Here is a 25,385-nt window from a genome sequence, read left to right on the forward strand (position 1 = left end):
GCTGACTTTCAGAGGTTTCAGAGGGGGTGTACTCATTTATGCTGTGCACTGTATATAAACAAAAATACTGATATCATGTTACTTGACCTTTGTTTCAACATTGAACTGACTTGAAAAATTAGCAGAATAAAGAGAATTAGAAATTATCAAAAAATGTATTTGACAAAATACAAAATGCATCGGAGCTTCTTTGTCTAGTTTCCAGCTCTGCACAGTCCAGGCTTCTAACAAACAATTTAATGAAGTGCATCCTGGGATGCTTATTTATCAGTATCTAAGGAGGTAGATGTATGCTGGCAAAATTAATTTAAACATTAATGTCATTTTTTTTTTTTTTTGCATTGAACATTAAACATGACAAAACCCTTAAAAAAAACACTAAAACCCTTCCAGTTTATCTGTGTATTATGTCAGGAAAATAATATACAATGCTTTTTATCAAATGTTTTATTATAAAATGTCTAAATGGACTCCAAACATGACCACATATTTTCTATTAAAAGATGACTACAGAATTCAACTTAAAATGCTTTTAAAATTAATTTTGATAATAAAAAACATTTTAATATTAAAAGATTAAAACCAATAAAAAAAAAAACATATCCATCATTGAGACCATTATAATGCATAAAGACTGCATAAAATGCATAAAAAACATTTTTTTATAAATGGCATAAGACCTCTTGAGTGTTGTAGTGTAAACGATCAGTCCTGTGGCAACACTTTAAAAGTCATTGGCACTCAGATACCGTGAACGAGCGCCACAGAGAAGGCTGAACCCACAGCTAGCCCAAGTGTGAGGAAGAAGGACATGACGACACCCGCAGGTTCAGCCAGCTCCCGCGGCACGACTTTGGGCCCGTAGATCATGGGCAGTGTGCCCAGGTACCCGTTAGAAATCCCCAGCAGACAGATGAAGACCACGGGGAAGAGGTCATGTGCAAAGAATACATTGTGCAGGTGATACCGTGGCTGATAGTTGCAGAACATGAACAGAGGAACTAAGACGGTTCTGGAGATGACCAGAAATGGCAGTACGCGGCTGGTCGGGCCCGGCACCTGCAACCAGGCGGTGACCTGCCGGCCACAGAAGTCTGCAACATTGTACAGTAAAAAACTAGTCAGTGGCACAAAATATGTGGTAGCCAAAGGGCTTCCAGAGTCTTTATTCATTGACTGGATTCCCGAGGAGACGGCAGGGAAAATCATGATGGAGACGAAAAAAACGTAGAAGACGCAGGCACCCAGCACCCATGTCTTCTTCAGGATGGGTTTGAGGGGCGGGATGGATACAGCTGACGAGTCTGAGCTGCTGTTGGGGCCGTCAGACTCACTAAAGGGTACAGCATCCAGTTCCATGTAGTATCTGAACGAGAGATAAATTAACAACTGGTATTATGGTCAATGAAAATGAAAAAAGAAAAGAAAATTAAAACTGCAATTTGTGCAGACCAATGACTGTTATGAATAAGTTTTCCATTTCTGCATTGAAATTGTGTTGTGGGGCTTAGATATTTTGAAGAATATGGGTAACCAAACAGTTTATGGACTCCATTGACTTCCATATTATGGAAGTCAAAGGAGTCCATGAACTGTTGGTTACTGACATTCCTCAAAATATCTTCTTTTGTGTTCAGCTAAAGAAAGAAATTCATACAGGTTTGAAACAACTTGAGGGTGAGTAAATGATTTTTTTGGTGAACTATCCCTTTAATACGAGGTGTAAACAGGGCCTACATTCATTTGTTGTACTGTTTACCCCTCTCAACAGCTAGGACCTGTGGCTCTAATCTGCGGGGCCCCAAAGGCATCATAACATCTCCAAATTATCCCGTCCAGTACGAGAATAACGCACACTGTGTGTGGGTCATAACAGCGGTGGATCCAGAAAAGGTACGTCTGTAATTGAAATCTAAACTGAAACCCAAGGCTGACTCCAAGTCATACGAGTATACAATTCCACAAAACACGCTTATGGTTCATTTTTAATCTGCCAAAACAAAACATGATATGCTTTTGAATAGCCTCCAAGACATAATTGAATGGGACCTTGCATAAATGTCAAAAATAATCTTAAAGATAATTTGCGAGGACATTTGCATTGCAGTCCACAGTGTTTGCATAACTGTCAACCTCTTGCCCTGGTTGTCTCTCGCTATTACTGCATCTGCAGAATTGATTAGGTTCAGCCACACATCTTCAGCTCTGTGGCAAGAGTGACGGTTAATACACCCAGCATGACCTCAACGCACACCGCGAGAGTGACCCATGCTTTTGTTACTAAATCAAGAGTCAAAATAACATATTAGAGTAAACAGGAGCCCCCCATGTGTTGCACCTTTCCATGGCAGATTTTAATGTTAGAAATGTTTGTGTATGTGTGACCTAATTGAGTTTCCTTGCAGATCCTGAAATTACTCTAAAATGATGTAACATTAAAGGGATAGTTCACCCAAACAATGTTTATCTGCTTACCCCAGCGCGTCCAAGATGTAGGTGACTTTGTTTCTTCAGTAGAACACAAATGATGATTTTTAACTCCAACCGTTGCAGTCTGTCAGTCTTATAATGCGAGTGAATGGGAACACAATTTATAAGAGTCAAAAAATATGCACAGACAAATCCAAATTAAACCCTGCAGCTTGTGACGACACATTGATGTCCTAAGACACAAAACGATCGGTTTGTGTGAGAAACTGAACAGTATTTATATCATTTTTTACCTCTAAAACACCACTATGTCCACATGCGTTCAGCACTCGTTTAGTGAGGTCTGATCGCACTCTGACAACGGCAGTGATGTCTCGCGCTTATACTTCAATGAGTGCTAGACATCACTGCCATTGTCAGAGCGCGATCAGACCTTAGTGGTGTATTAGAGGTAAAAAATGATATAAATACTGTTCAGTTTCTCGCACAAACCGATCGTTTCGTGTCTTAGGACATCAATGTGTCGTCACGAGCCGCAGGGTTTAATTTGGATTTGTCTGTGCATATTTTTTGACTCTTATGAATTGTGTTACCATTCACTCGCATTATAATACTGACAGACGGCAACGGTTGAAGTTAAAAATCATCATTTGTGTTCTACTGAAGAAACAAAGTCACCTACATCTTGGATGCCCTGGGGGTAAGCAGATAAACATCAAATTTTCATTTTTGGGTGAACTATCCCTTTAATTAAATGTAACATCATATTACATATATTAGCTTTGTGTCTAGGACTGGATGATACTTTGCGTTTCCCTTTTTGGATTATTCTCGTTGTCATCAATGTATTTCAAACTTTTTTTTGTCCTTTGTTTGAAAAGTCAATGTGGTGTAACCAACACATAGGAAGCCTTTTTGTGTTGTTGTGACAATTTAAAAAAAAACACATAAAACAGTAAATTATATTGAGCAGAAAACCACTGTAGGCCCTCATGGTTGTGTGTTATATACTGATTTTAAAAAATACTGATATAATATCTGATAATGATGCTTGATGTTTTATGTCATGGAAATGTTATTAATTCAGGTTGTCAAATAGTGAACCCCAAAAATTCAAGATTTTAAAATAATAAAAATCTATAAAATCTATGTAAAAATGTGTTTAAAACTCTATTAGCAAAAATAATGATTATGATGTGTACACTTATGCAAGAACATGGTTTACTACTTTGTGGTTATTCTTATTTTTGGGTGAGAAACACCCAAGAGCAGCAGGGTCCCAGGACACAAAGAGAAAGGGTAAATTAACACACCAAAAGCAGACGTTCACCTCCCTCAGGGGAGCTTCTACAAAGACAGTACAGTGTATTTGCATCACAGTTGTATCAAATCACATCAACAGGCCATTAACAGCTAAACGTCCCATAGGTGTGCAAACATGTCTGTGAGGAGGAACAAAGAATGTTAATGTTATGCATACCTGTTAACTCTGTCAAGGCACGTTTTCTAAATGTGTGGAAAATAGTTTATTCCTTTATTCTTTTAGCAGAAATAAATGTATAAAGTCAGCACTCCATCTAATAATTTTCTTGGTGGAGCACCCAATTTGAGCAGTTTGCCAGTGAGGTGTGTGCTGTCGTTTTGTTATTGCTTTATTCTATTCCAAATTATTCCAGTAATAGGAATGGACCACAAAAATTGTTTGTCTATTTTCGTCTGCATTTGTTTGATCATAAATACAATATTGCCAAATATAATTACAATTCAAAACAACTGGTTTTCTATTTGAATATATTTATTCCTGTGATGACACAGCTGAATTTTCAGCATCATTACTCCAGTCTTCAGTATCACACGATCCTTCAGAAATCTTTATAATATACTGATTTGCTGCTCAAGAAACATTTCTTATTATTATTATCATTGTTTAAAACAGTTGTGCTGCTTATTTATTTTCGTGAAATCCATGATACATTTTTTCAGGATTCTTTAATGAATATAAAGTTCAAAACAGCATTTATATAAAATAGAAATCTTTTGTAAAATAATAATATAAAGTCTTTACTGTTGCTTTTAATACATTTAATGCATCCTTGCTGAATAAAAGTATTCATTTATTTTAACAAAAAAATGAAAACAATTCTATGTGCCATAAAAATAATGCTATGAAGGAATAGGAAATATTAAATGTTCTTCTTGAAAATAAGGATTTACAAGCAATGATTTAGAAAAAAAACAAATCAGAAGTGCATCATTATTTAAATCATTTCTTTTGATTTAAACAAGTAATAATTGAATGATTTAGTGATATTGTCTTATATATGTTATATAGTGGCATCATATGAATGCAGAATTCTAGTGCCACTTAATGGTAACTCTGAGTACTGCATATATACCACCAGTTGTAGTCCAAAAATTCTATCATCATTTACTCACCCTTATATTATTCTAAAATCTTTATAGCTTCAAGATGCTCTTTTCCATACAATGTAAGGGAATAATTGAATGCGAATGAGATTCGAGAACTGTTCTTCAAACAGTTCCATCATATGGTTTCAGAAGATGTGAAATATAATACACAGATCATATGAACTTTTAATTATTCTTTCATGGTTATTTTATTACATTTTTGGGGCTTGATAGAGTCGCTCACCTTTCAGTGATATTGTATGGAAGAGAGATTCAGCTAAACTTCTCCTTCTGTGTCTGACAGATTTGATAATCAGCAGACGACTGAGTTTGGTAGATGTAGGGTTTTGAAAAATCCTTACCCCAAGTGTATAATAATAGTACACATTGGCACATCAGCAACTGCTGATCTCTACATCACAACTGTGTCACGAAACTGTGGTTTGACCCCAGACCGCTGACGAAACTCATGGATTCACTATAAGCAGCACAGTTCCTCTTTCTGCTCGCTTTCAATAGTGTCTCTCAACGAAGAACACTGTGAATATCATGTGATCATGAGGTTTTACGGGAGACACTCACGAGACATGTGAAAGAAAACTATGCTCCTTTTGTATTTGCGGGGTCAAATATTTAGTGTAGTGAAAGGTTAATAACGGTTATCAAGCGCTGGGTGGTATGACGGTATATACAGTGCAATGATAGATATGTGTCAGCTGGTCTGTTCATACCTGAAATGGGTTTGTGCTACATGTTAAGGAGACTCGCTCACCTGGAGTAAGGCAGTATGGGCAGCAGCAGGTACATGACGATACAGATAACAGTGAAGACGTCAGCTGTGATGAAGTACACCAGCGCGCTGTCGGTCACGTCACTCGAGGCAGCCAGATCTACTATTGACGCCACTGCACTCAAAGTGCCGCCCATGGCCTGACCTGAAGTCAAAAGATGCAAACTTAAGCCTGGTTTGTACACGCCATTTGAACATTTGTGGATTGCTACACGCATTTGTGGATTTTGAAACATTTCTAGCATCAAGATGCACACAATTTCACAAATATGAATATGGGTAGATTCCACCCACCATCTACTTAAGCCAATCAGATGACAGCCACATTGCACTGAACAATCATAGCATGCTCTCGCTCCAACCAATCATGTTTTGCTTTTCAATCATGGTGGGAACAGAGTCAGTTTAATTCGCTGTATAGAGTGGTGCTCTACGTATTTTTGTAGGCCATAACCTAGAAACAATTTAGCATTTTAGCACTTCCAGTTCCATTGTCCTTTTAAACAAAGACTGAAAGAGTTGTCGGAAGCTGTCGTTGAAGTCATGTGACTGTGGTGAAGTTCATTTATAGCCTATGCTTAGCTTTTGACTTCTACCGATTTGTGAAGATTATCACAATGAACAAAACGTGTAAGAATCATAAGCTTTTGTTAATCACAGACCTTATTTTCTGCAGTAATCCAAAAGCAAATGGAAAAATCCTAATGGGTTTTATTGAGGGAATGAGGATAATTCGAACTTCCAGGCTGGCCTACAAAAATGCATCATAACTGTGACCACAAAAAAAATGATGTTGCTACCTTTAGATGTTGTTATCTCGACAAAATGATCTCGGGCCACCCATGACATATTCATTCCCATGAGTTAATATGTTGTGGCCATAACAAAACTAATCGAACAGAACACAGTAATAGTGAGTTTGGTTAAGCAAAACATGATTATTTGGAGTGAGAGCGTGCTACAATTGGTCAGCACAATGTGGCTGTTATCTGATTGGCTTAAGTGGGTTAAGATGGTGGGTGGAGTCTACCTATTTGCGTCTTGATGATAGAAATGTTTCAAAATTCACAAATGTGAGTAGTGATTCACAAATGTATAGGACGTGATCCACAAAAGAATGAGAGGAGATATGTTTGTGACATGAAAACATATATTTGTGGATACTTTCTTATTTGCAAATCTCATTTTATTTATTTGTGAATTTCATTTATTTGTAAAACTCCTGTATATATTTGTGGATCTAATTGTTTGTGAATATGTTTAATATTTGTGAATCTCTTCACATTATTTATTTGTGGCTCAAAATCTATTTATCTGGAAATATGCAACAAATCTAATCTCATACATTTTTGACAAACACAAAAACTACATTGAAGTTTGAACTACTTCTTGCTGCTACTTTCAGTTTCTTTAGAGAATTTTGTATCCAAACTTCCCCCTATTTCAGAAAACCGTACAATGGCAAGCAGATCAACAACAAGGCTGTGTGTCCACCAAAGCAGTGTTTGTCATGAAACGGAATACCATGGAAGTGTTACTAGTATCTGATTTTGCAGATAGTTTGTTTCTGAATACAAAAATGTTGACACAAATGTCAAGTACTTGCTCTGGCCCTTGTTTTAAAAGATTTTGTTCCGTAGTTGTACTTCTTGTTGTCGTCTATTGTCATTGTGCAAACAGGATGTGACGGTTGGTCGGTGTGATATTTGTCCCGCCCCTCCTCCACTGTGATCTGATGGCCGAGTATATTTTACCCAAAGTTGAAAGTTATTTCACCTCTCAGCAACCAGAAAAAAAGCCATGCGTGCAGCACTCAGCGCCTAGTCAAGCTGCTGACTGTTTAAAGGGATAGTTCACCCAAAAATTAAAATTCTGTCATTAATTATTCACCCTCATGTCATTCCAATCCCATAAGACTTTCGTTAATCTTCGAAACACAAATATATTTTGATGAACTCAGAGCTTTCTGTCCCTCCATTGACAGCTACGCAACTACCACTTTGACGCTTTAAAAAGTTCATAAAGCGATCGTAAAACTAATCCATATGAATTCAATGGTTTTGTCCAAATTTTCTGAAGACACTCGATCACTTTATATGATGAACAGATTTAATTTAGTCTTTTACACACATATAAACATTGATCAGCAAACATAAACAGAAGCTCAACCGAACCTGCGGAAGCTCAAATGTGCTACATAACACGAGAATGAACCTCATTGGTTCTTGTATGTCAAGCAAACATGCTTGAGCTTCTGTTTACCACAGCTGATGTGTGCATTGATTAATGTTTATATGTGAATAAAAGCCTAAATTCAATCTCTTCATCATATAAAGCAATCGAGTCTCCTCAGAGAATTTGGACTAAACCACTCAATTCATATGTATTAGTTTTACGATCTCTTTATGAACTTTTTGAAGCGTCAAAGTGGTAGTCTTTGGAAGGAAAGATCTTCATTTGCGTTCTGAAGATGAATGAAAGTCTTACGGGTTTAGGACGACATGAGGGAGTGTAATTATGCTGCCTTCACATGCTCTCGGAATTATCGTTTCCTAGGTAAAAATTGCACATGAACGACCTCCGATTTCGACTTTACAAACTTCATAAGTGGGAATTGTCAAATTTCCGATTGCACATGAAGGCAGCATAAATGACAGAAATTAAATTTTTGGGTGAACTAACCCCTTAAAATCTTGGCGTTCCCATTGAAAACTATTGAAAAAAATATGTTAACTGTAGGAAAAAACGCTTTGGTGGATACACGACCCAAATGAGGTGCATGCGATAAGTGGAAAATCTAGCCAAAAGTGTTGTACAATGTGCTGGTGGCATATGGGAAATGTTTCATTCAGTCAACTCAAGAGGATGAACAGTCAGGAAGTTCAGTGGTACCTGATATGATAGCTTGAGATATCCTCATGGGAAAATGGCCACTGATACCGAACACACTGCCAGAGAAGATGTTGGACGCCCCACTGACCAGTGCCACACTGGCCAGTGTACCCCCAAAAAACTGCATCCTACAGCCAGACATGTCCACTTTCACCAGCACTGTGGTCACTACAAACACAACCAAGATCACCAGGAGAGAGAACAATATCCGGACCCGAGAGGAGAACCTGAAAGAAATACACATTCACAGTCACAGAGAGAACTAGGTTGTTGTGGAGGGTTGCCAGGGTGATGCTTGGGTGGTAAGTTGTTCTGGGTGGATTATAGAATATTACTACATGGTTGCTAGAGTGTTCTGGCTTTTTCCATGGCACTGGTTAGTGGTTTCTATGGGCTAGGGCCTTGCTATGTGGTTGCTACGTTGTTCTGAGTAGTAGTTTTTAGAACATTTCTATGTGGTAGCTAGTGTTCTGTGTGGTTACTATGGTGTTGGTAAGTGGTTGCTAGGACATTATTGTGCAGATGCTATATCGTGCAGCTGGTTTTTAGCACGTTCTAGGGTTTTCTGTGTGGTTGATAGGCAGTTACTTACAGGCTTAATTTAAAATAGCCCAATCTCAAACTGTCTTGTTGGTGGCTTCAATGCTATAACATGTTAGCAATGTGCTAAAACATGCTAAAAATGGGCTAGCTTGCTAGAAATGTGTTAAATATGGTAGCAACATGCTAACAACCTTCAGCGACATGCTAGAACATGCTAAGCATACTAGTAACACTTAGCTACATCTATCTTTATACTTCAAGCTTTTAAAGGTGCCCTAGATTCAAAAATTGAATTTACCTCGACATAGTTGAATAACAAGAGTTCAGTACATGGAAATGATATACAGTGAGTTTCAAACTCCATTGTATCCTCCTTCTTATATAAATCTCATTTGTTTAAAAGACCTCAGAAGAACAGGCGAATCTCAACATAACACCGACTGTTATGTAACAGTCAGGATCATTAATATGCACGCCCCCAATATTTGCATATGCCAGCCCATGATCAAGAATCAAGACATTAGACAAGGCAGTATTAACGTCTGGATCTGTGCACAGCTGAATCATCAGACTTTATGCACGTAAGCAAGCAAGGACAACAGCGAAAAATGGCAGATAGAGCAATAATAACTGACATGATCCATGATATCATGATATTTTTAGTGATATTTGTAAATTGTCTTTCTAAATGTTTCGTTAGCATGTTGCTAATGTACTGTTAAATGTGGTTAAAGTTACCATCGTTTCTTACTGTATTCACAGAGTGAGAGCCGTCGCTATTTTCATTTCTTAAACACTTGCAGTCTGTATAATTCATAAACACATCTTCATTCTTTAAAAATCTCTCCAACAGTGTAGCATTAGCCGTTAGCCACGGAGCATAGCCTCAAACTCATTCAGAATCACATGTAAACATCCAAATAAACACTGTACTTACACGATTAGACATGCTGCATGACGAACACTTTGTAAAGATCCATTTTGAGGGTTATATTAGCTGTGGGCGGGCAGGAGCGTGAGCATTTAAAGGGGCCGCACAGTATTTAATGATGCCCCAAAATAGGCAGTTAAAAAAATTAATAAAAAAAAACTATGGGGTATTTTGAGCTGAAACTTCACAGACACATTCAGGGGACACCTTAGACTTATATTACATCTTGTAAAAAAATGTTCGATGGCACCTTTAAAACTACTTCAAACTTTCTGACCAGGATTTCTCAAGTTAAAGGTGCAGTATGCAGGATTTTGGTCTGCTAGAGGCCTATTCAAAACAAAGGCCTAGCTTGATGACGCCAAGTTTTAGCGTGGAATCTTGGGACATGTGGTCTTCACCTCAACGGACCATGCAAAAGAATTGGGATAGGACTCGAGAGCAGGACCGAGTGTTGTGGGAGCTGAACGAGGCCGCTGGAGCGATTGCGCAACACACTCCGCGACTGTGACACAGTCGACGGCGCCGCTTCCACTTTTCTGGTCATGAGTATGAGGTAACACAACTCTGTTTATCATATTAGATACATTTGAGTGTGTTGAAAATGTTATAACATTACTCTGTGCGTTCGCTCGGCGGCTGCTGTGAGACACTGTTACACACTGCAGTAAGATAGATTGATTTTAGAATATCATATTAATGCTGGATGGCTTGTGTTGATAAATGGCATGCAATTAATTTTGAAATGTATGATGGAGAAAATGCTGTCTTACTGTTACTAAAAATAATGCTATGTTAGGTATTTGACAAAATAGTGTTTTTCTCTAAGGCATGGTAAAGCATGGTACTCACAAAAAAATCAAGAAAACGTGAACTAAACGTGTTGAGCTATATAACAATAATTAGTTTTCTGTCTATAAATATATCAAAACAGTTGTTCCCTTGTCTATTAAAACATGTAAATATTAAAGCATCTTTGGTGTTTCCATGGTTTCTACAAAATAAAACCATAAACCGAGGGTAACGTGGGTATGACGCAATTGACAGTCGACTCCTCACACGTCCCGGAGCCTTGGATAAAATTGCAATTTTGTCATGATTTACAAATAGTTGCAAACATTTGGGATGTTGCAAGTACTTAAATGAACAAATATATAACGCTGGTCTAGTGGTTTTTGGATATTTTACTGCAAAAATATTACATATTGCACCTATAAGAGAGCCCAATCTCTGATATGTTGGTATCTTGATATGGTTCAGTCCTTTTTAGTCTAGGATTATGATGTTGGCTTTAGAAAGCCAACTGACTTGTTAATACATGCTAAAACATCCAAGCAATGTGCTAAAACATACTAAAAATGTGTTAAATATGGTAGCAACATCCCAAATTACAGCAAATTACAAAATAAACTTACTAAAACATCATAGTAACATGCTAAAATGTGCTTGCTAGCAACATGCTAACAACCCTCAAATACATAAAGCTGATGGTATATTCAAAGATCGGTGCACTCCTACTTGCTATTTTTTTTTCTAACAGAAATTTTTTTTGCAGTGTAGGCTTGTTGACATGCTGGTTATGATCTGTCAGTATTTTGCAGAAAGGTAGGGAATGTTCTAAAGCCAATTTAGCCCTTGTTTACAGGCCTACAATAAATGCAGAAGGTCAACATTAATTTTTTATTTATTTTTTTGGTCATCCAGTTTGTATGATCCAATTGCTCATCCCAATTCAGTCAGTCTTCAAGCAAAACAGCAATGTGCTCATCAGACAGGATGTTTGTCCCCTATTTGCTGGCCACATATATCTCATTTGCAAATTGTTGTGACTATTTAAAATTAGAGCCCAAAAAAAAAAAAAAAAAAAACCCACAAAAAAGGGAATCCTGGAGATGAACATGTAATGTCGGAAAACAGACACAGTGAATCTTTATTCTTTGAGACTACAGGAATTGGCAGCGGTTACAAAGATACCACAGTTCACTTGAACAGAACACTGTGTGTGTTAACTGATTCAATTTAGGCTGAGCCAGAGATGCTTTGTTTGTGCTGCATAAGAAGTTGCAAACTTTTGCGCCTGTTAGAAAACATTTTGTTTTTTTATGGGAAGACAAACTAATGCTACTTTTCAACCACTGTAGAATCTGAAATACAAATCTCAAAGTCCATCCTGGATTTAAAGGTATTTGAAATCATAAATCACACGCTCTGGGTGGATAATACAGAAAGTGTGCAGATGTGTTTGTTTTACCTGTTGACCAGGAGGTAGTTGAGGATGAGACACAGCACTGAGGGAATTGTGGAAGCGATGGAGATGTAACTCTCAAAGTAATCCTGGACACCAGACAAAAATAAAAATAAATAAATAACAACTCATGTTACTCAAAATCAATACTTTTATCACAATCAGTGGTGTGTGTAAGGGAACATGTCAGTCATTTTCCCCTAAATAACACTTATTTGATGGCTACTTACCCAATAAATAAATGAGCATGAGGTATTTTTATTCTGCAAGAATAATGAGAGCGCAGAATGATAAAAGAGGAAACTAGCACAGCTACATTGGGTAATGGTTACTTGGGACAACAATCAATTACACAGTTAGCTTGAGATCAATATACAGTGGCATGAAAAAGTATGTGAACCCCTTGCAGAATCTGTGAAAATGAGAATTATTTTAATAAAATAAGAGGGATAATAAAAAATGCATGCTATTTTTTGTTTAGTACTGTCCTGAGTAAGATATTTTACATAAAAGATGTTTGCATTTAGTTCACAAGACAAAACAATAGCTGAATTTATTAAAATAACCCCATTCATAAGTATGTGAACCATTGATTCTTAATACTGTGTGTGGTTACCTGATGATCCACGACTGTGTTTTTGTTTTGTGATGGTTGTTCATGAGTCTCTTGTTTGTCCTGAGCAGTTAAACTGAGCTCTGTTCTTCAGAAAAATCCTCCAGCTCCTGCAGATTCATCAGTTTTCAAGCATTTTTGCATATTTGAACCCTTTCCAGCAGTGACTGTAGGATTTTGAGATCTGTGTTTTCATACTGAGGACAACTGAGGGACTCAAACACTACTATTAAAAAAGGTTCAAACATTCACTGATGCTCCAGAAGGAAACACGATGCATTAAGAGTCGGGGTGTGAAAACTTTTGAACAGGATGAAGATGTCATTGTTTTTCATTTAGTACTGCCCTTCGGAACCAACAGAAGATACTTGCATGTTTCCCAGCAGAAAAATTAAGTACAATTTACCTTGATATTTGAATTCAAAAGTTTTAATGCATTGTGTTTCCTTCTGGAGCATCAGTGAATGTTTGAACCTTTTTTAATAGTTGTGTTTGAGTCCCTCAATTATCCTCAGTGTGAAAAGATGAATCTCAAAATCATACAGCCACTGCTGGAAAGGGTTCAAATATGCAAAAATGCTTGAAAACTGATGAATCTGCAGGAGCTGGAGGATTTTTCTGAAGAACAGAGCTCAGTTTAACTGCTCAGGACAAACAAGAGACTCATGAACAACCATCACAAAACATAAAAACAGTCGTGGATCATCAGGTAACCAAACACAGTATTGAGAATCAATGGTTCACATACTTATGAATGGGGTTATTTTAATAAATTCAGCTATTGTTTTGTCTTGTGAACTAAATGCAAACATCTTTTATGTAAAATATCTTACTCAGGACAGTACTAAACAAAAAATAACATGCATTTTTTATTATCCCTCTTATTTTATTAAAATAATTCTCATTTTCACAGATTCTGCAAGTGGTTCACATACTTTTTCATGCCACTGTACAAATAGAATACCACAACTGACCAATCAGAATCAGACATATTCCAGAAAGTATTCAGCATTAAATTCATATCAAATTGTAGCAGACCAATAAGCTGTTCTGGCTGATTAATAGCCTGATATTTCACATTATTTAGCATGAGATCATTATAATAGTAATTCTGTGTTTATATGTCCAGTGTCAGATTTGTAAATGGATGATTTACATTTTCTGTATCTAAATATTTTTGAGAAATCCTGTGTACAATAGAGGTTAATTTTTTAGCAATTTTATCCGTTTCATTCGCAATCATTAAATTGTATAATTAAATCATTTAATTGTATTTTTATTGACATTTATTGGACACCCAGGTCTCTAGATGTCAGCCACTGAAAAACCCACTCTTTAAAAATAAAACTACAGACAGAAAAATACAGTGAGTAAAAATCAAATGATTCACAAGTAAGAAGGCATAAGCAGTGCTTGATGTCTAATGCACATTTTTGTTGTTTATAGCCCTATGCCTTAAGCCGGGATAGTTCACCTAAAAATGACATTATGTCAACATTTACAAAATATATTTTGAAGAACATTGGTAACCAAACAGCTTTGTTGTCATTGACTTCCATTGTATGGACAAAAACACTGAGACTTTCCTCAAATTATCTTCCTTTATAGGCGTTATGGAATGATAAGGGGGTGAGAAAATGATGACCTAATTTTTATTTTTTGGGTGAACTTTCCCTTTGAGGTCTCCTTTGAAAATATCTTAAATGCTATAATAAAGCACAATTTAGTGGTGAATGAAAGTACTGTCATAATGTAAAAATGGCTCCAAAATAAGGACATGCTTTCATAATATTCACCCTTAAAGGGGCTATTTTTAAGAATTTCCATATATTAATCACTTTTACTGTATATTGCCGATGTGTGAACAGCTTGTAACGAAACTTAAAAAAAAAAAGAAAAAAAAAAGACCTCTCCCAACTTCCTAGGTTGCCTCTATGAAAGCCTATAGACTTATTTTTATATCAAGAACTTGAGACGTTTTTGCTGGGAAAATCAAAAGGATGTGACGTTTACGAACCTCTCTTCCATACTAAATGCTTATACAATGTTCAGGATAATGCTGAAAGAGCTATTCTGTACTGTAATGGAAATGTATCATGCAAAGAAAAGTAATGGTAACACTTTACTTGAAGGGGTGTGCATAAGACTGACATGACACCTTCATAATCATGACATGACACATGTCATGAATATGAAGGAGGTTTTATTCATGTTCATGACAACTGTCATTAAGTGTCATTCGCTCAATTATGTAATTTTTAATGCAAAGATGACATTGTTTGAGATGTCTTTGTTACGACAACTTGACATAAACCAATACATCATAACCTGTCAGTGTCTTTGTCATGACAACTTGACATTACCAAGACAACATAACCTGTCATAAACATGACATAGCAGATTAATTATCAAACTTAAGAAACTGCTTAGCCTTATGGGTTAATATTACATTACATTATTTTAGTAACACTTTAGTATAGGGAACACATATATAAACTATTAACTATGACTTTTCTCTCAATAAACTCATAATTTACTGCTTATAAATATAGTTAATTGTTAAGTTTATGTGTTGGGTAGGATTAAGAATGTAGAATAAGGTCATGCAGAATAAAGCATTAATATATGCTTAATAAGTACAAATAAATAGCCAATAATCTAGTAATATATGAATGCTAATGGTAATAAGCAACTAGTTAAAAGACCCTAAAATAAAGTGTTACCATTATTTTATAACAGTGTCATTTTTTTAAGAAGTTTGAAATTGTCTATTATCTGACCTTCTGTTGGAGGAAACTTAAAAAAACAAAAAAAAAACAAAAAAAAAAACATGAAATGAAAAATATTCATGATGCTGTTATAAAATTATTTGTCAGAGTATTGTCACTTAATGACATTTTAATGACAAGTTCAATTTGTACCACTGTAGTTGAGCTCAAGATACATATTCATGACACTATTATAATGGCCTCATGACAGCCAATGTCAAAACCAACCACATGACAGTTTAATGTAATGTTAACCCATAAAGCTAAATGATGTCAAGTTGTCATGACAAAGACACTGACAGGTTATGATGTATTGGTTTATGTCAAGTTGTCATAACTCGGACATCTCAAGCAATGTCATCTTTGCATTAAAAATGACATAATTGAGTGAATGACACTTAATGACAGTTGTCATAAACATGCATAAAACCTCCTTCATATTCATGACGTGTCATGCTATGATTATGAAGGTGTCATGTCAGTCTTATGCACACCCCTTCAAGTAAAGTGTTACCAAAGTAATTAAATCAAACTATAGTTTATAGTCTCAAATATACTTTATAATCAAACTATCATGACTAAATTCATTTTAATTACCTCATCTGTCAACATGCCAGTCAGTCAATTGCAGAGCTGGTGCAAACATAGCTACATCACTATAATAAGATGTTTCTTAACTGCTGCTTTCTCATCGCTGTCATTTTTGTGTGTTTATTTTGTAATTGAGGGGAAAGAGCGCAGCACATATTTACATATTCATCTAAGCATTGGGATGTTCGTTAACAGTATATCGCTGCATAGGTATTTCCAACTTCTTTTACTTCTAAGCAAAGACTTCGCCGTGAGTATATCGGGCCTTGAATCACGTTCAGTCTCTTGTGTGTTACGTATGCACGAATGCGAGCACGAGCAATAAGTTGCTGGCTGCAGTTCATTTAACAGCCACCAGTATAACAAGGGTTTCTGAATTCTGCATATATAGACCCTTTAAAGCTAAGCAATAAATCTGTCAGTCATCCATTATGATGCATCTTACACCTCCTTGAGAAATATACCACATGCTCAAAAAGGCAAAGCTCACATGCTCTTGAAGACTAGCACATACAAACATAAAATGACACGCTTTCATTTTCACCATTTCCTGCCCTGTCAGATAAAACTAGTGTTTGAGCAGAAGTGAGAGTGGCAAACAGAAAAAGACCATCAAATCATTACTTATGAACTCACAAATTATGTGTTTAATCTCTTTAGAAAAATGACCAGATTTCTGTTGATGGCAACTTTATTAAGAATTCTTCATTTATCTTAAAAATGAATGATCCAAATACTAGAATTCATTCATTGAAAGCTGTTTTCTCTTGGTTTTTCTTCCTGTTTAAAATCATGTGATCTGCTTTTGCCACCCAAGCAACTATGAGGGAAATACAAACATAAAAGCTAAGACACTTCAGTATCCCAGGATGCACCTCAGCCTGCTAATTCAATACATTTAGAAACAAACATGAAAATGCAGCCAGTGGGCATAATCAGATCAAGTGCAGTCTAGAAGAAATGACAACAGTATACTAAAGAACTTTTCACACAGAATGCCTTTTTGCGCAAGACGCTGCAAAAGATGAGAGCACAATGGTCAAACACATCCGTCTAGCACGTTTACATAAAAAAAAAAAAAAACATATGAAAAGTAGCGCAGTGGAATTGAAAAACGTGTTCTGTGTGAACCAGCCCTAACACTATAAATCAGACACTAATGTACCTATCAAAAGGGGACATATTCTACCCATTATTACTTTCTTTTACCTTCAGTGACCCTAGGAAAAAAAAAAAAAGAAAAGAGAGGCCCTGTGATTCTGCATATGAAAAGAACGTCGTCAAATATCACAAGACCTTGAGAATGCTGGGGTGAGCAGGAAGCACAGAAATGTGTTGTGATTTCTTTAAATAACTCTTCAGCGTGGTAGCAAGTATGTGAAAAACACTTACTTGGTCATCTGACATGCTTTAGCAACATCTGACACATGGCTGTGCAATGTTATATATATACTGTGTATAACCTATTATTCTTCAAAGCTGCACTATATTTTTTTTTTTGCAATTAAATCAGAAAAAAAAACTGTAAAAATGCCACAGTAAAATCCTGTCAAATGGTTTACTGTAAGTTACCTTATATATGGTGAAAAATTGTAAATGGTTTAACACTAATTTACAGTACCTCTCAAAAGTTTAGAAACATACATTTTTAATGTTTTTGAAAGAAGTCTCTTATTCTCACCAAGGCTGCATTTATTTAATCAAAAATACAGTAAAAACAGTAATATTGGGAAATATTGTTACAATTTAAAAGAACTGTTTTCTGTTTGAATATATTTTAAAATGCAATTTATTCCTGTGATCAAATCTGAATTTTCAGCATCATTACTCGTCAGTGTCACATGATCCTTCAGAAATCATTCTAATATCGTTAGCCTCATAGCATAATTGCCTAAGTATCATTTGAAAATGAATGACTTAGGCAATTATGCTATGAGGCTAACGATATGATGATTTGCTGCTCAACATTTCTTATTATTATCTACGATGAAAACAGTTGTGCTGCTTAACATTTTTGTGTAAATGGTGAAACATTTTTTAGGATTCTTTGACAAATAGTTTTACGATAGTTTTCTTTGACAAAGTTTAATGAACAGCATTTATTTGAATTTATCAAATGTATTAAAACATTTATTAAATACAAATATTTTGTAACATTGTAAATGTCTTCATTGTCACTTTTGATCTATTTATTGCAACCTTGATGAGTGTATGGCCTGACGGGGCTTAGATTAAGCCAGGATTAGGTCTTAGTTCAAATAGGGCATTTAAGTGGCTTTTATAAACGTTCACTAAAAAAAAAAAACAGTACTGGTGTGCATCTTGAGACAAAACAATGGCACTGACATATTTTAAGATACATCAGTACAAGTTACTTTCAGTTAAAACAGCTCAAACATTCATTTTAGTCTGGCACTAGCTTAAAGGAACACCTCACTTTTTTTGAAAATAGGCTCATTTTCCAACTCCGCTAGAGTTAAACAGTTGAGTTTAACCATTTTCGAATCCATTCAGCTGATCTCCGGGTCTGGTGGTACCACTTTTAGCATAGCTTAGCATAGTTCATTGAATCTGATTAGACCGTTAGCATCTCGTTCAAAAATAACCAAAGAGTTTCAATATTTTTTCCTATTTAAAACTTGACTTTTCTGTAGTTACATTGTGTACTAAGACCGACGGAAAATTAAAAGTTGTGATTTTCTAGGCCGATATGGCTAGGAACTATACTCTCATTCCGGCGTAATAATCAAGGAACTTTGCTGCCAGACCATGGGTGCAGCAAGCGCAATGATAATATGCAGCGTCTCTCGCAAATGTCTCCATGGTTGCAAGGCACGCTCCCTGTGCAAACAGGGGGTCACAGGCACTGTGTAATATCATTGCGCCTGCTGCACCCATGGTACGGCAGCAAAGTTCCTTGATTATTACGCCAGAATGAGAGTATAGATCCTAGCCATATCGGCCTAGAAAATCGCAACTTTTCATTTTCCGTCGGTCTTAGTACACGATGTAACTACAGAAAAGTCAAGATTTAAATAGGAAAAATATCAAAACTCTTTGGTCATTTTTGAGCGAGATGCTAACGGTCTAATCAGATTCAATGAGCTATGCTAAGCTATGCTAAAAGTGGTAACGCCAGACCCGGAGATCGGCTGAATGGATTTGAAAACAGTAAAACTCAACTGTTTAACTCTAGCGGAGTTGGAAAATGAGCCTATTTTCAAAAAAAGTGGAGTGTTCCTTTAAGCCTTGTCTGTGAAACCGGGGGTAAATGTATGAATTTTGGTACTTCAGGAAGATTGGTTTATAATTCACATTATATTGCGATATACAATTATAAGTGGTAAAATACACACACATTTTTCTGGCAAAAGATTTATGATTGGTTAACACACTTACGATGAGGTCATTGTGAGGTTCTTCCTGACTAGCAGGGCTGGAGTTGTTACTGAGCTTGTACAGCCAGTACTGTTTGGCTGTGATGAACACATTCCAGGGCAGCAGAGAGCCGATGCCCATCAGGAAGAAGATGATGTACACTAGATTGTAGGAGTCCTCCGGGCAGCGACGGGCCGCCAGGGGCCCCGCTGGCTGCTGTCGGGACAGCAACGGGGAAGTGTCATCCCCTGCCGCCTCACCCTCTGAATGCTCTTCGTCAGACATGGAGGAGATGGCAGTGGGAATGTAGGAGGAGTTCGTGCTGGCCTGAAGAGACGGCTTACCATCCATTCTCAAAGAGAGGGAATGGAGGGAGGGAAATCCAAAGGATAGTATATGTGAGGCTGGCCAGGATAAACTAATGCTGGAGGAGAGAGAAAAAGAGGAGAATACAATACAATAAAGGGTTAGTTCACGCAAAAGTGAAAAGTCTGTCATTAAAGGTGCCCAAGAACGTTCTTTCACAAGATGTAATTTAAGTCTAAGGTGTCCCCTGAATGTGTGTGTGAAGTTTCAGCTCAAAATACCCCATAGATTTTTTTTAATTAATTTTTTTAACTGCCTATTTTGGGGCATCATTAACAATGCACTGATTTACACTCGGCACCGCCCCCTTAAATTGCGTGCTCCCTGCCACACCAGCTGTCGACTATATTACAGCGCATTTACAAAGTTCACACAGCTAATATAACCCTCAAATGGATCTTTACAAGATGTTCGTCATGCATGCTGCATGCATGCTTCGAATTATGTGAGTAAAGTATTTATTTGGATGTTAAAGTTTTATTCTGAGTGAATTTGAGGCTGTCCTCCGTGGCTAACGGCTAATGCTACACTGTTGGAGAGATTTATAAAGAATGAAGTTGTGTTTATGCATTATACAGACTGCAAGTGTTTAAAAATGAAAATAGTGACAGCTCTTGTCTCCGTGAATACAGTAAGAAACGATGGTAACTTTAACCTCATTTAACAGTACATTAGCAACATGCTAACAAAACTTTTAGAAAGACAATTTACAAATATCAGTAAAAATATCATGCTATCATGGATTATGTCAGTTATTATTGCTCCATCTGCCATTTTTCGCTGTTGTTCTTGCTTACCTAGTCTGATGATTCGGCTGTGTGCAGCTCCAGACGTTAACTGGCTGCCCTTGTCTAATGCCTTTTATAATGTTGGGAACATCATGGGCTGGCATTATGCAAATATTGGGGCGTACACCCCGACTGTTACGTAACAGTCAGTGTTATGTTGAGATTCGCCTGTTCTTCGGAGGTCGTTTAAACAAATGAGATTTATATAAGAAGGAGGAAACAATGGGGTTTGAGACTCACTGTATGTCTTTTCCATGTACTGAACTCTTGTTATTTAACTATGCCAAGATAAATTCAATTTTTGAATCAAGGGCACCTTTAATTACTCATCCTCATGTTGTTCCATACCTGTAAGACCTTCGTTCATCTTTGGAACGCAAATGAAGTTCTTTTTGATGAAATCTGAGAGCTGAAGTAACCACTGAGGTTCATTCTCGTGTGTTACACAGCACGTCTGAGCTTCCAGAAGAGGTTTGTTCTCGCACATCAAGCAGGTTCGGTTGAGCTTCTGCTTTGATCGCTGATCAAATGTTTATATATGAATAAAAGCCTAAATTAAATCTATTCAGCGTATAAAGTGATCGAGTCTCTTCAGAAAATTTGGACTAAACCACTCAATTCATATGGATTAGTTTTACGATCTCTTTATGAACTTTTTGAAGTGTCAAAGTGTCAGTTGTGTAGCTGTCAATGGAGGGACAGAAAGCACTCAGATTTCATCCAAAATATCTTCATTTGTGTTCTGAAGATGAACGAAGGTCTTACGGGTTTGGAGCGACATGAAAGTGAGTAATTAATGACAGAATTTTCATTTTTGGGTGAACTATCCCTTTAAAAGGGGTAAATCTGACAAAAAGGGTCAGGAATATAACTATATGTAATTATTTCAGCCCAAAATCACAAAAAAGGACAAAAAAATATTAAAATAAATATTATTTTGCTTATACATTTCCATTTAATTGTTTAGCAGATGATTTTGTCCAAAACGACTTACAAATGAGGAAAACAATAGCAGTTTAACCAACAAAACAGCAACAATATTTAGGTCAAGACAAGTCTAGTCTAGTCACAGTTCACTTAGCAAGGTTTATTCAATTAATTTTCATATAGAAAACAGATTTTCGCGTTGAGAACCGCTCATGGATTGTTGCAATATAGTTTCTAGGGTGTTCTGGGCAGTGGTTAGGTGGTTTTCATTTGCGCATAAAGAACCATTGCAACAACCGTGGGAAGCTTTTTTTGCCTCAAGCATTTCAGAATGACTAAAACAACATTTGAGATGGTGTGCATTGAGATTGGTACACTGGTTAGTCCAGTTATTCAATCAAAGTTTTTTGTTGTGCATTAAAGGGATAGTTCACCCAAAAATGAAAATTTGATGTTTATCTGCTTACCCTCAGGGCATCCAAGATGTAGGTGACTTTGTTTCTTCAGTAGAACACAAATTATGATTTTTAACTCCAACTGTTGCAGTCTGTCAGTCATACAATGCATGTCAATGGTAACTAAATCTATGAGAGTAAAAAAAAACATGCACAGACAAATCCAAATTAAACCCTGCGGCTCGTAACGACACGAAACGATCGGTTTGTGCGAGAAACCAAACAGTATTTATATAATTTTTTACCTCTAATACACCACTATGTCCAACTGCCTTGAGCATCCGGTGTGTGAGGTCTGAATGCACTCTGATGCTGGAAGTGATCGCTCGAGAGCGCGTTTTCAGACCACACGCACAAGGCAGTTGGACATAGTGGTGTATTAGAGGTAAAAAATTATATATATACTGTTCGGTTTCTCACACAAACCGACCGTTTCGTGTCTTAGGACATCAATGTGTCGTCACGAGCCGCAGGGTTTAATTTGGATTTGTCTGTGCAAGTTTTTTTACTCACATAGATTTAGTTACCATTGACATGCATTATATGACTGACAGACGGCAATGGTTGGAGTTAAAAATCATCATTTGTGTTCTACTGAAGAAACAAAGTCACCTACATCTTGAGATAAACATCAAATTTTCATTTTTGGGTGAACTATCCCTTTAAGGAATTTAATCAGTAAAAGCATTTATATTGTAGTTTATGCATGTCTTCATAAAAAAAAAAAAAAAAAAAAAAAATCCACTTCAGTTGAGCACATTAGGGTTTTTGTTGTTGCAATTTCATTCAGCGGTTTTAATGCAATATCACAAAGTGTGCATAAAAATACATGAGTGGAAACATTGCTGGTGCTTGAGAAAGGCTATTCAGATCTCTAGACACTCGGTTTCTCCCTCTTGGGAACTTTATGCCAGTTTATCATCCACCAGGTGAAAAAAAGAAAAAGAAAAAGTAAAATAACTCATGATTTAAAAAGTAATAGCATGCCTCACCTCCACAAGTCACATGATCGTTCATGTCCATGTTTGCTTTAGCAATAAAGAGGAAGGAATTTCAAAAATACAGCAACCACTTTAATAAAACTCAGAACCCATGAAAAACAAAGGAAGGAGTGTATCCAAACTTACTAGCTGTCAGCCCCTCTACTGCTGTGAGATTACGGTCTGTCTGCTTTTAAAATCCGTCTGCCATTCTGGAGATGCTGGCCATCAGATCACAATGAAGAAAGAAGCAAACAGTCCATCAGGAGGACTCACAGCGCTGCAAGAAACAGACATGAGAAAACACCTCCGCCACATTACTGAAAGTACACAGAATTTCACACCGGTAGAAAACAGCATGTGAGTCAGTTACACAGAACAATCTGTCTCTATCCCAATCCCGTCTGATGCGTCACTCAAGGAATGCTGGAGTGGCTGCTGAAGCCTTACGTGCATCATCACACTAATTACAACACGCTCACATGCTCCTCCTGTACTCCACTCAATCACATGACACCAGACTGACATTTACCTAGGAGACTACAAACATACACACCGTGTTATTAACAAATCCCTCTACAGCTGATGATATGATGTCCTTATCAATGAATAGTGCACATTTTCTATTTCTTATATATCCCTTTAAGGAATTATATATATATATATATATATATATATATATATATATATATATATATATATTTTTTTTAGTTATTTATTTTTTTAAATATTGTGTAACATGAATTCAGCAGTTCTCAGAACTTTAGCTGATGTCAGTGTTCTCTGAAAGTTATGAGCAAACATTCTTACAGTAATGTTAATATAACATTCATTATTTATACGGCGTTCATGGGTTGTTGTTTTTTGAAACATTTTAGTTGCATGTTTATTTATTTTTTAAATCTTACTACTTGTTTCAGAATGTTCAGAGAACATTCAAAAGTAACATTCCCATAACATCTGCAAAATTATCAAATGGAATGTTCCCTTAACATTCACATAAGAGAACATTCAGAGAACACTCAGAAATAACTTTTTCATAACTTAATGCGAAAGTTATTAGAATATTCTTAGAACATAATTGTGTTTGCTGCTGCTCTGTCAAAAAAGACTTAACAGTCATAATAATAACTGTGGTAAATATGATAACTACAGTCAAAAGGATTTACGCAGAGCCATTAGAAAGATAAGATTTCTTTACAGTAGGGTACAGTGGTGGTACCATGGTACATTGATGGTGTCCGATGGTAATATCATGGTACTTTGATATATACCATGGTACTAAATAACCATACACATGTTCTATGGAGTTCTAAAGGAGTTCTTAAAATGTTTCACTGAAAAGGCAACTTTGTTTCAGTCAGAGGTTTTTCCTAAAATTCCTTAAAGAAAAAGACACAAATAATACAACTGTTAAGAGTATAAAAATATAAAATTAATGTGAAGAGGAGCTCAGATAATTTGGTCTTGGTAGAATTTTCAGCAGAATGTCTAAGCTCTCTCTCTCAGTGCTGTCTGAGAGAAACAAATGAGACATTAAAGAGGGTTAAAATGTAATTTTGTTCTTTCCTGTAGGTGTTTCTAGGCAGCAATATTTCTGGTTATCGTGATACCCAAAAATTTTGTGTCGGTAGTCAGCTGGGTTTCGAGACACAGCCCATATGTCATGCGAAACAGAGAAAGGAAGTGTGCTTCGATATGACAGCAAAGACAGATTAGAGTGTTCAGCATTTTTAAAATGTGTGGCCAAATGACATTTCAAACAAAACACTATTATATAGATAAGAGAAGAAGTTGGATTCAAAGTCAGACGAATGACATACAAAGTTCAGCTAAAGTAAATATACATAAGTACAGCTGTTATGGGAGACGAAACAGCTGTTTTGTAGGTGGTAATGACAGTATTACACTTAAAAGTAAAACACATAAAAGTCTCGTGTTTATCGTAATAAGGTGACTGTATATGACATTCCTTCACATATGAATCAATTCAAAGCCGCTGAATTGCAACAGCGCTTGTGAATAGAAAGCTTTCACTCACCAATAGCTTGATTTTAGCTGAATTCATCTTTCTTGCACCTGATCTCCGCATATAGACAGTAACAACACGATAGTGCTACACTATATGCACTATAGGCGAACATCAACAACACGACTACAAATTAAAAGCTCCACGGCAAGTTAAAAGTCATGTAAGCAAAAAGGAGAAAAATAATGATAATTAATTCTTTGTGGACGAACTTCATTTGCAGGTAATGAAAATTCGCAGTCAGCAGAGG

At 36.4% G+C, this 25,385-nt stretch overlaps 1 protein-coding gene across 3 annotated transcripts; it reads right to left on the bottom strand.

Moving 5' to 3' along the window:
- Positions 1-429: 429 nt before the first annotated feature.
- On the bottom strand, positions 430-25,305 carry slc29a3 (solute carrier family 29 member 3). Of its 3 annotated transcripts, XM_048205493.1 has the most exons (8): positions 25,148-25,305; positions 23,254-23,386; positions 23,119-23,154; positions 19,612-20,014; positions 12,247-12,329; positions 8,522-8,748; positions 5,612-5,774; positions 430-1,366 (listed from the first exon to the last, which is right to left on the bottom strand). In XM_048205493.1, the coding sequence occupies exons 4-8, from the start codon at positions 19,939-19,941 to the stop codon at positions 742-744; spliced, it is 1,428 nt and encodes a 475-aa protein (XP_048061450.1). In that variant the 5' UTR covers positions 19,942-20,014; positions 23,119-23,154; positions 23,254-23,386; positions 25,148-25,305; the 3' UTR covers positions 430-741. The 3 variants fall into 3 exon arrangements, with proteins under 3 accessions (XP_048061450.1, XP_048061449.1, XP_048061451.1); XM_048205492.1 differs by lacking the exon at positions 23,119-23,154; XM_048205494.1 differs by lacking the exons at positions 23,119-23,154; positions 25,148-25,305 and adding an exon at positions 23,480-23,554.
- Between the last annotated feature and the right edge of the window lie 80 nt (positions 25,306-25,385).

Source organism: Megalobrama amblycephala, linkage group LG10 (genome assembly GCF_018812025.1).
Source record: "Megalobrama amblycephala isolate DHTTF-2021 linkage group LG10, ASM1881202v1, whole genome shotgun sequence".
Lineage (NCBI taxonomy): Eukaryota > Metazoa > Chordata > Actinopteri > Cypriniformes > Xenocyprididae > Megalobrama > Megalobrama amblycephala.

Excerpts from the sequence above, each read along its gene's own strand:
- slc29a3 (XM_048205492.1), bottom strand. The coding sequence starts at position 19,941 with ATGGATGGTAAGCCGTCTCTTCAGGCCAGCACGAACTCCTCCTACATT. Across the intron at positions 12,330-19,611 it reads AACCTCACAATGACCTCATC|GATTACTTTGAGAGTTACAT; the intron begins GTAAGTGTGTTA and ends TCTGGTGTCCAG. Across the intron at positions 8,749-12,246 it reads AACTACCTCCTGGTCAACAG|GTTCTCCTCTCGGGTCCGGA; the intron begins GTAAAACAAACA and ends TATTTCTTTCAG.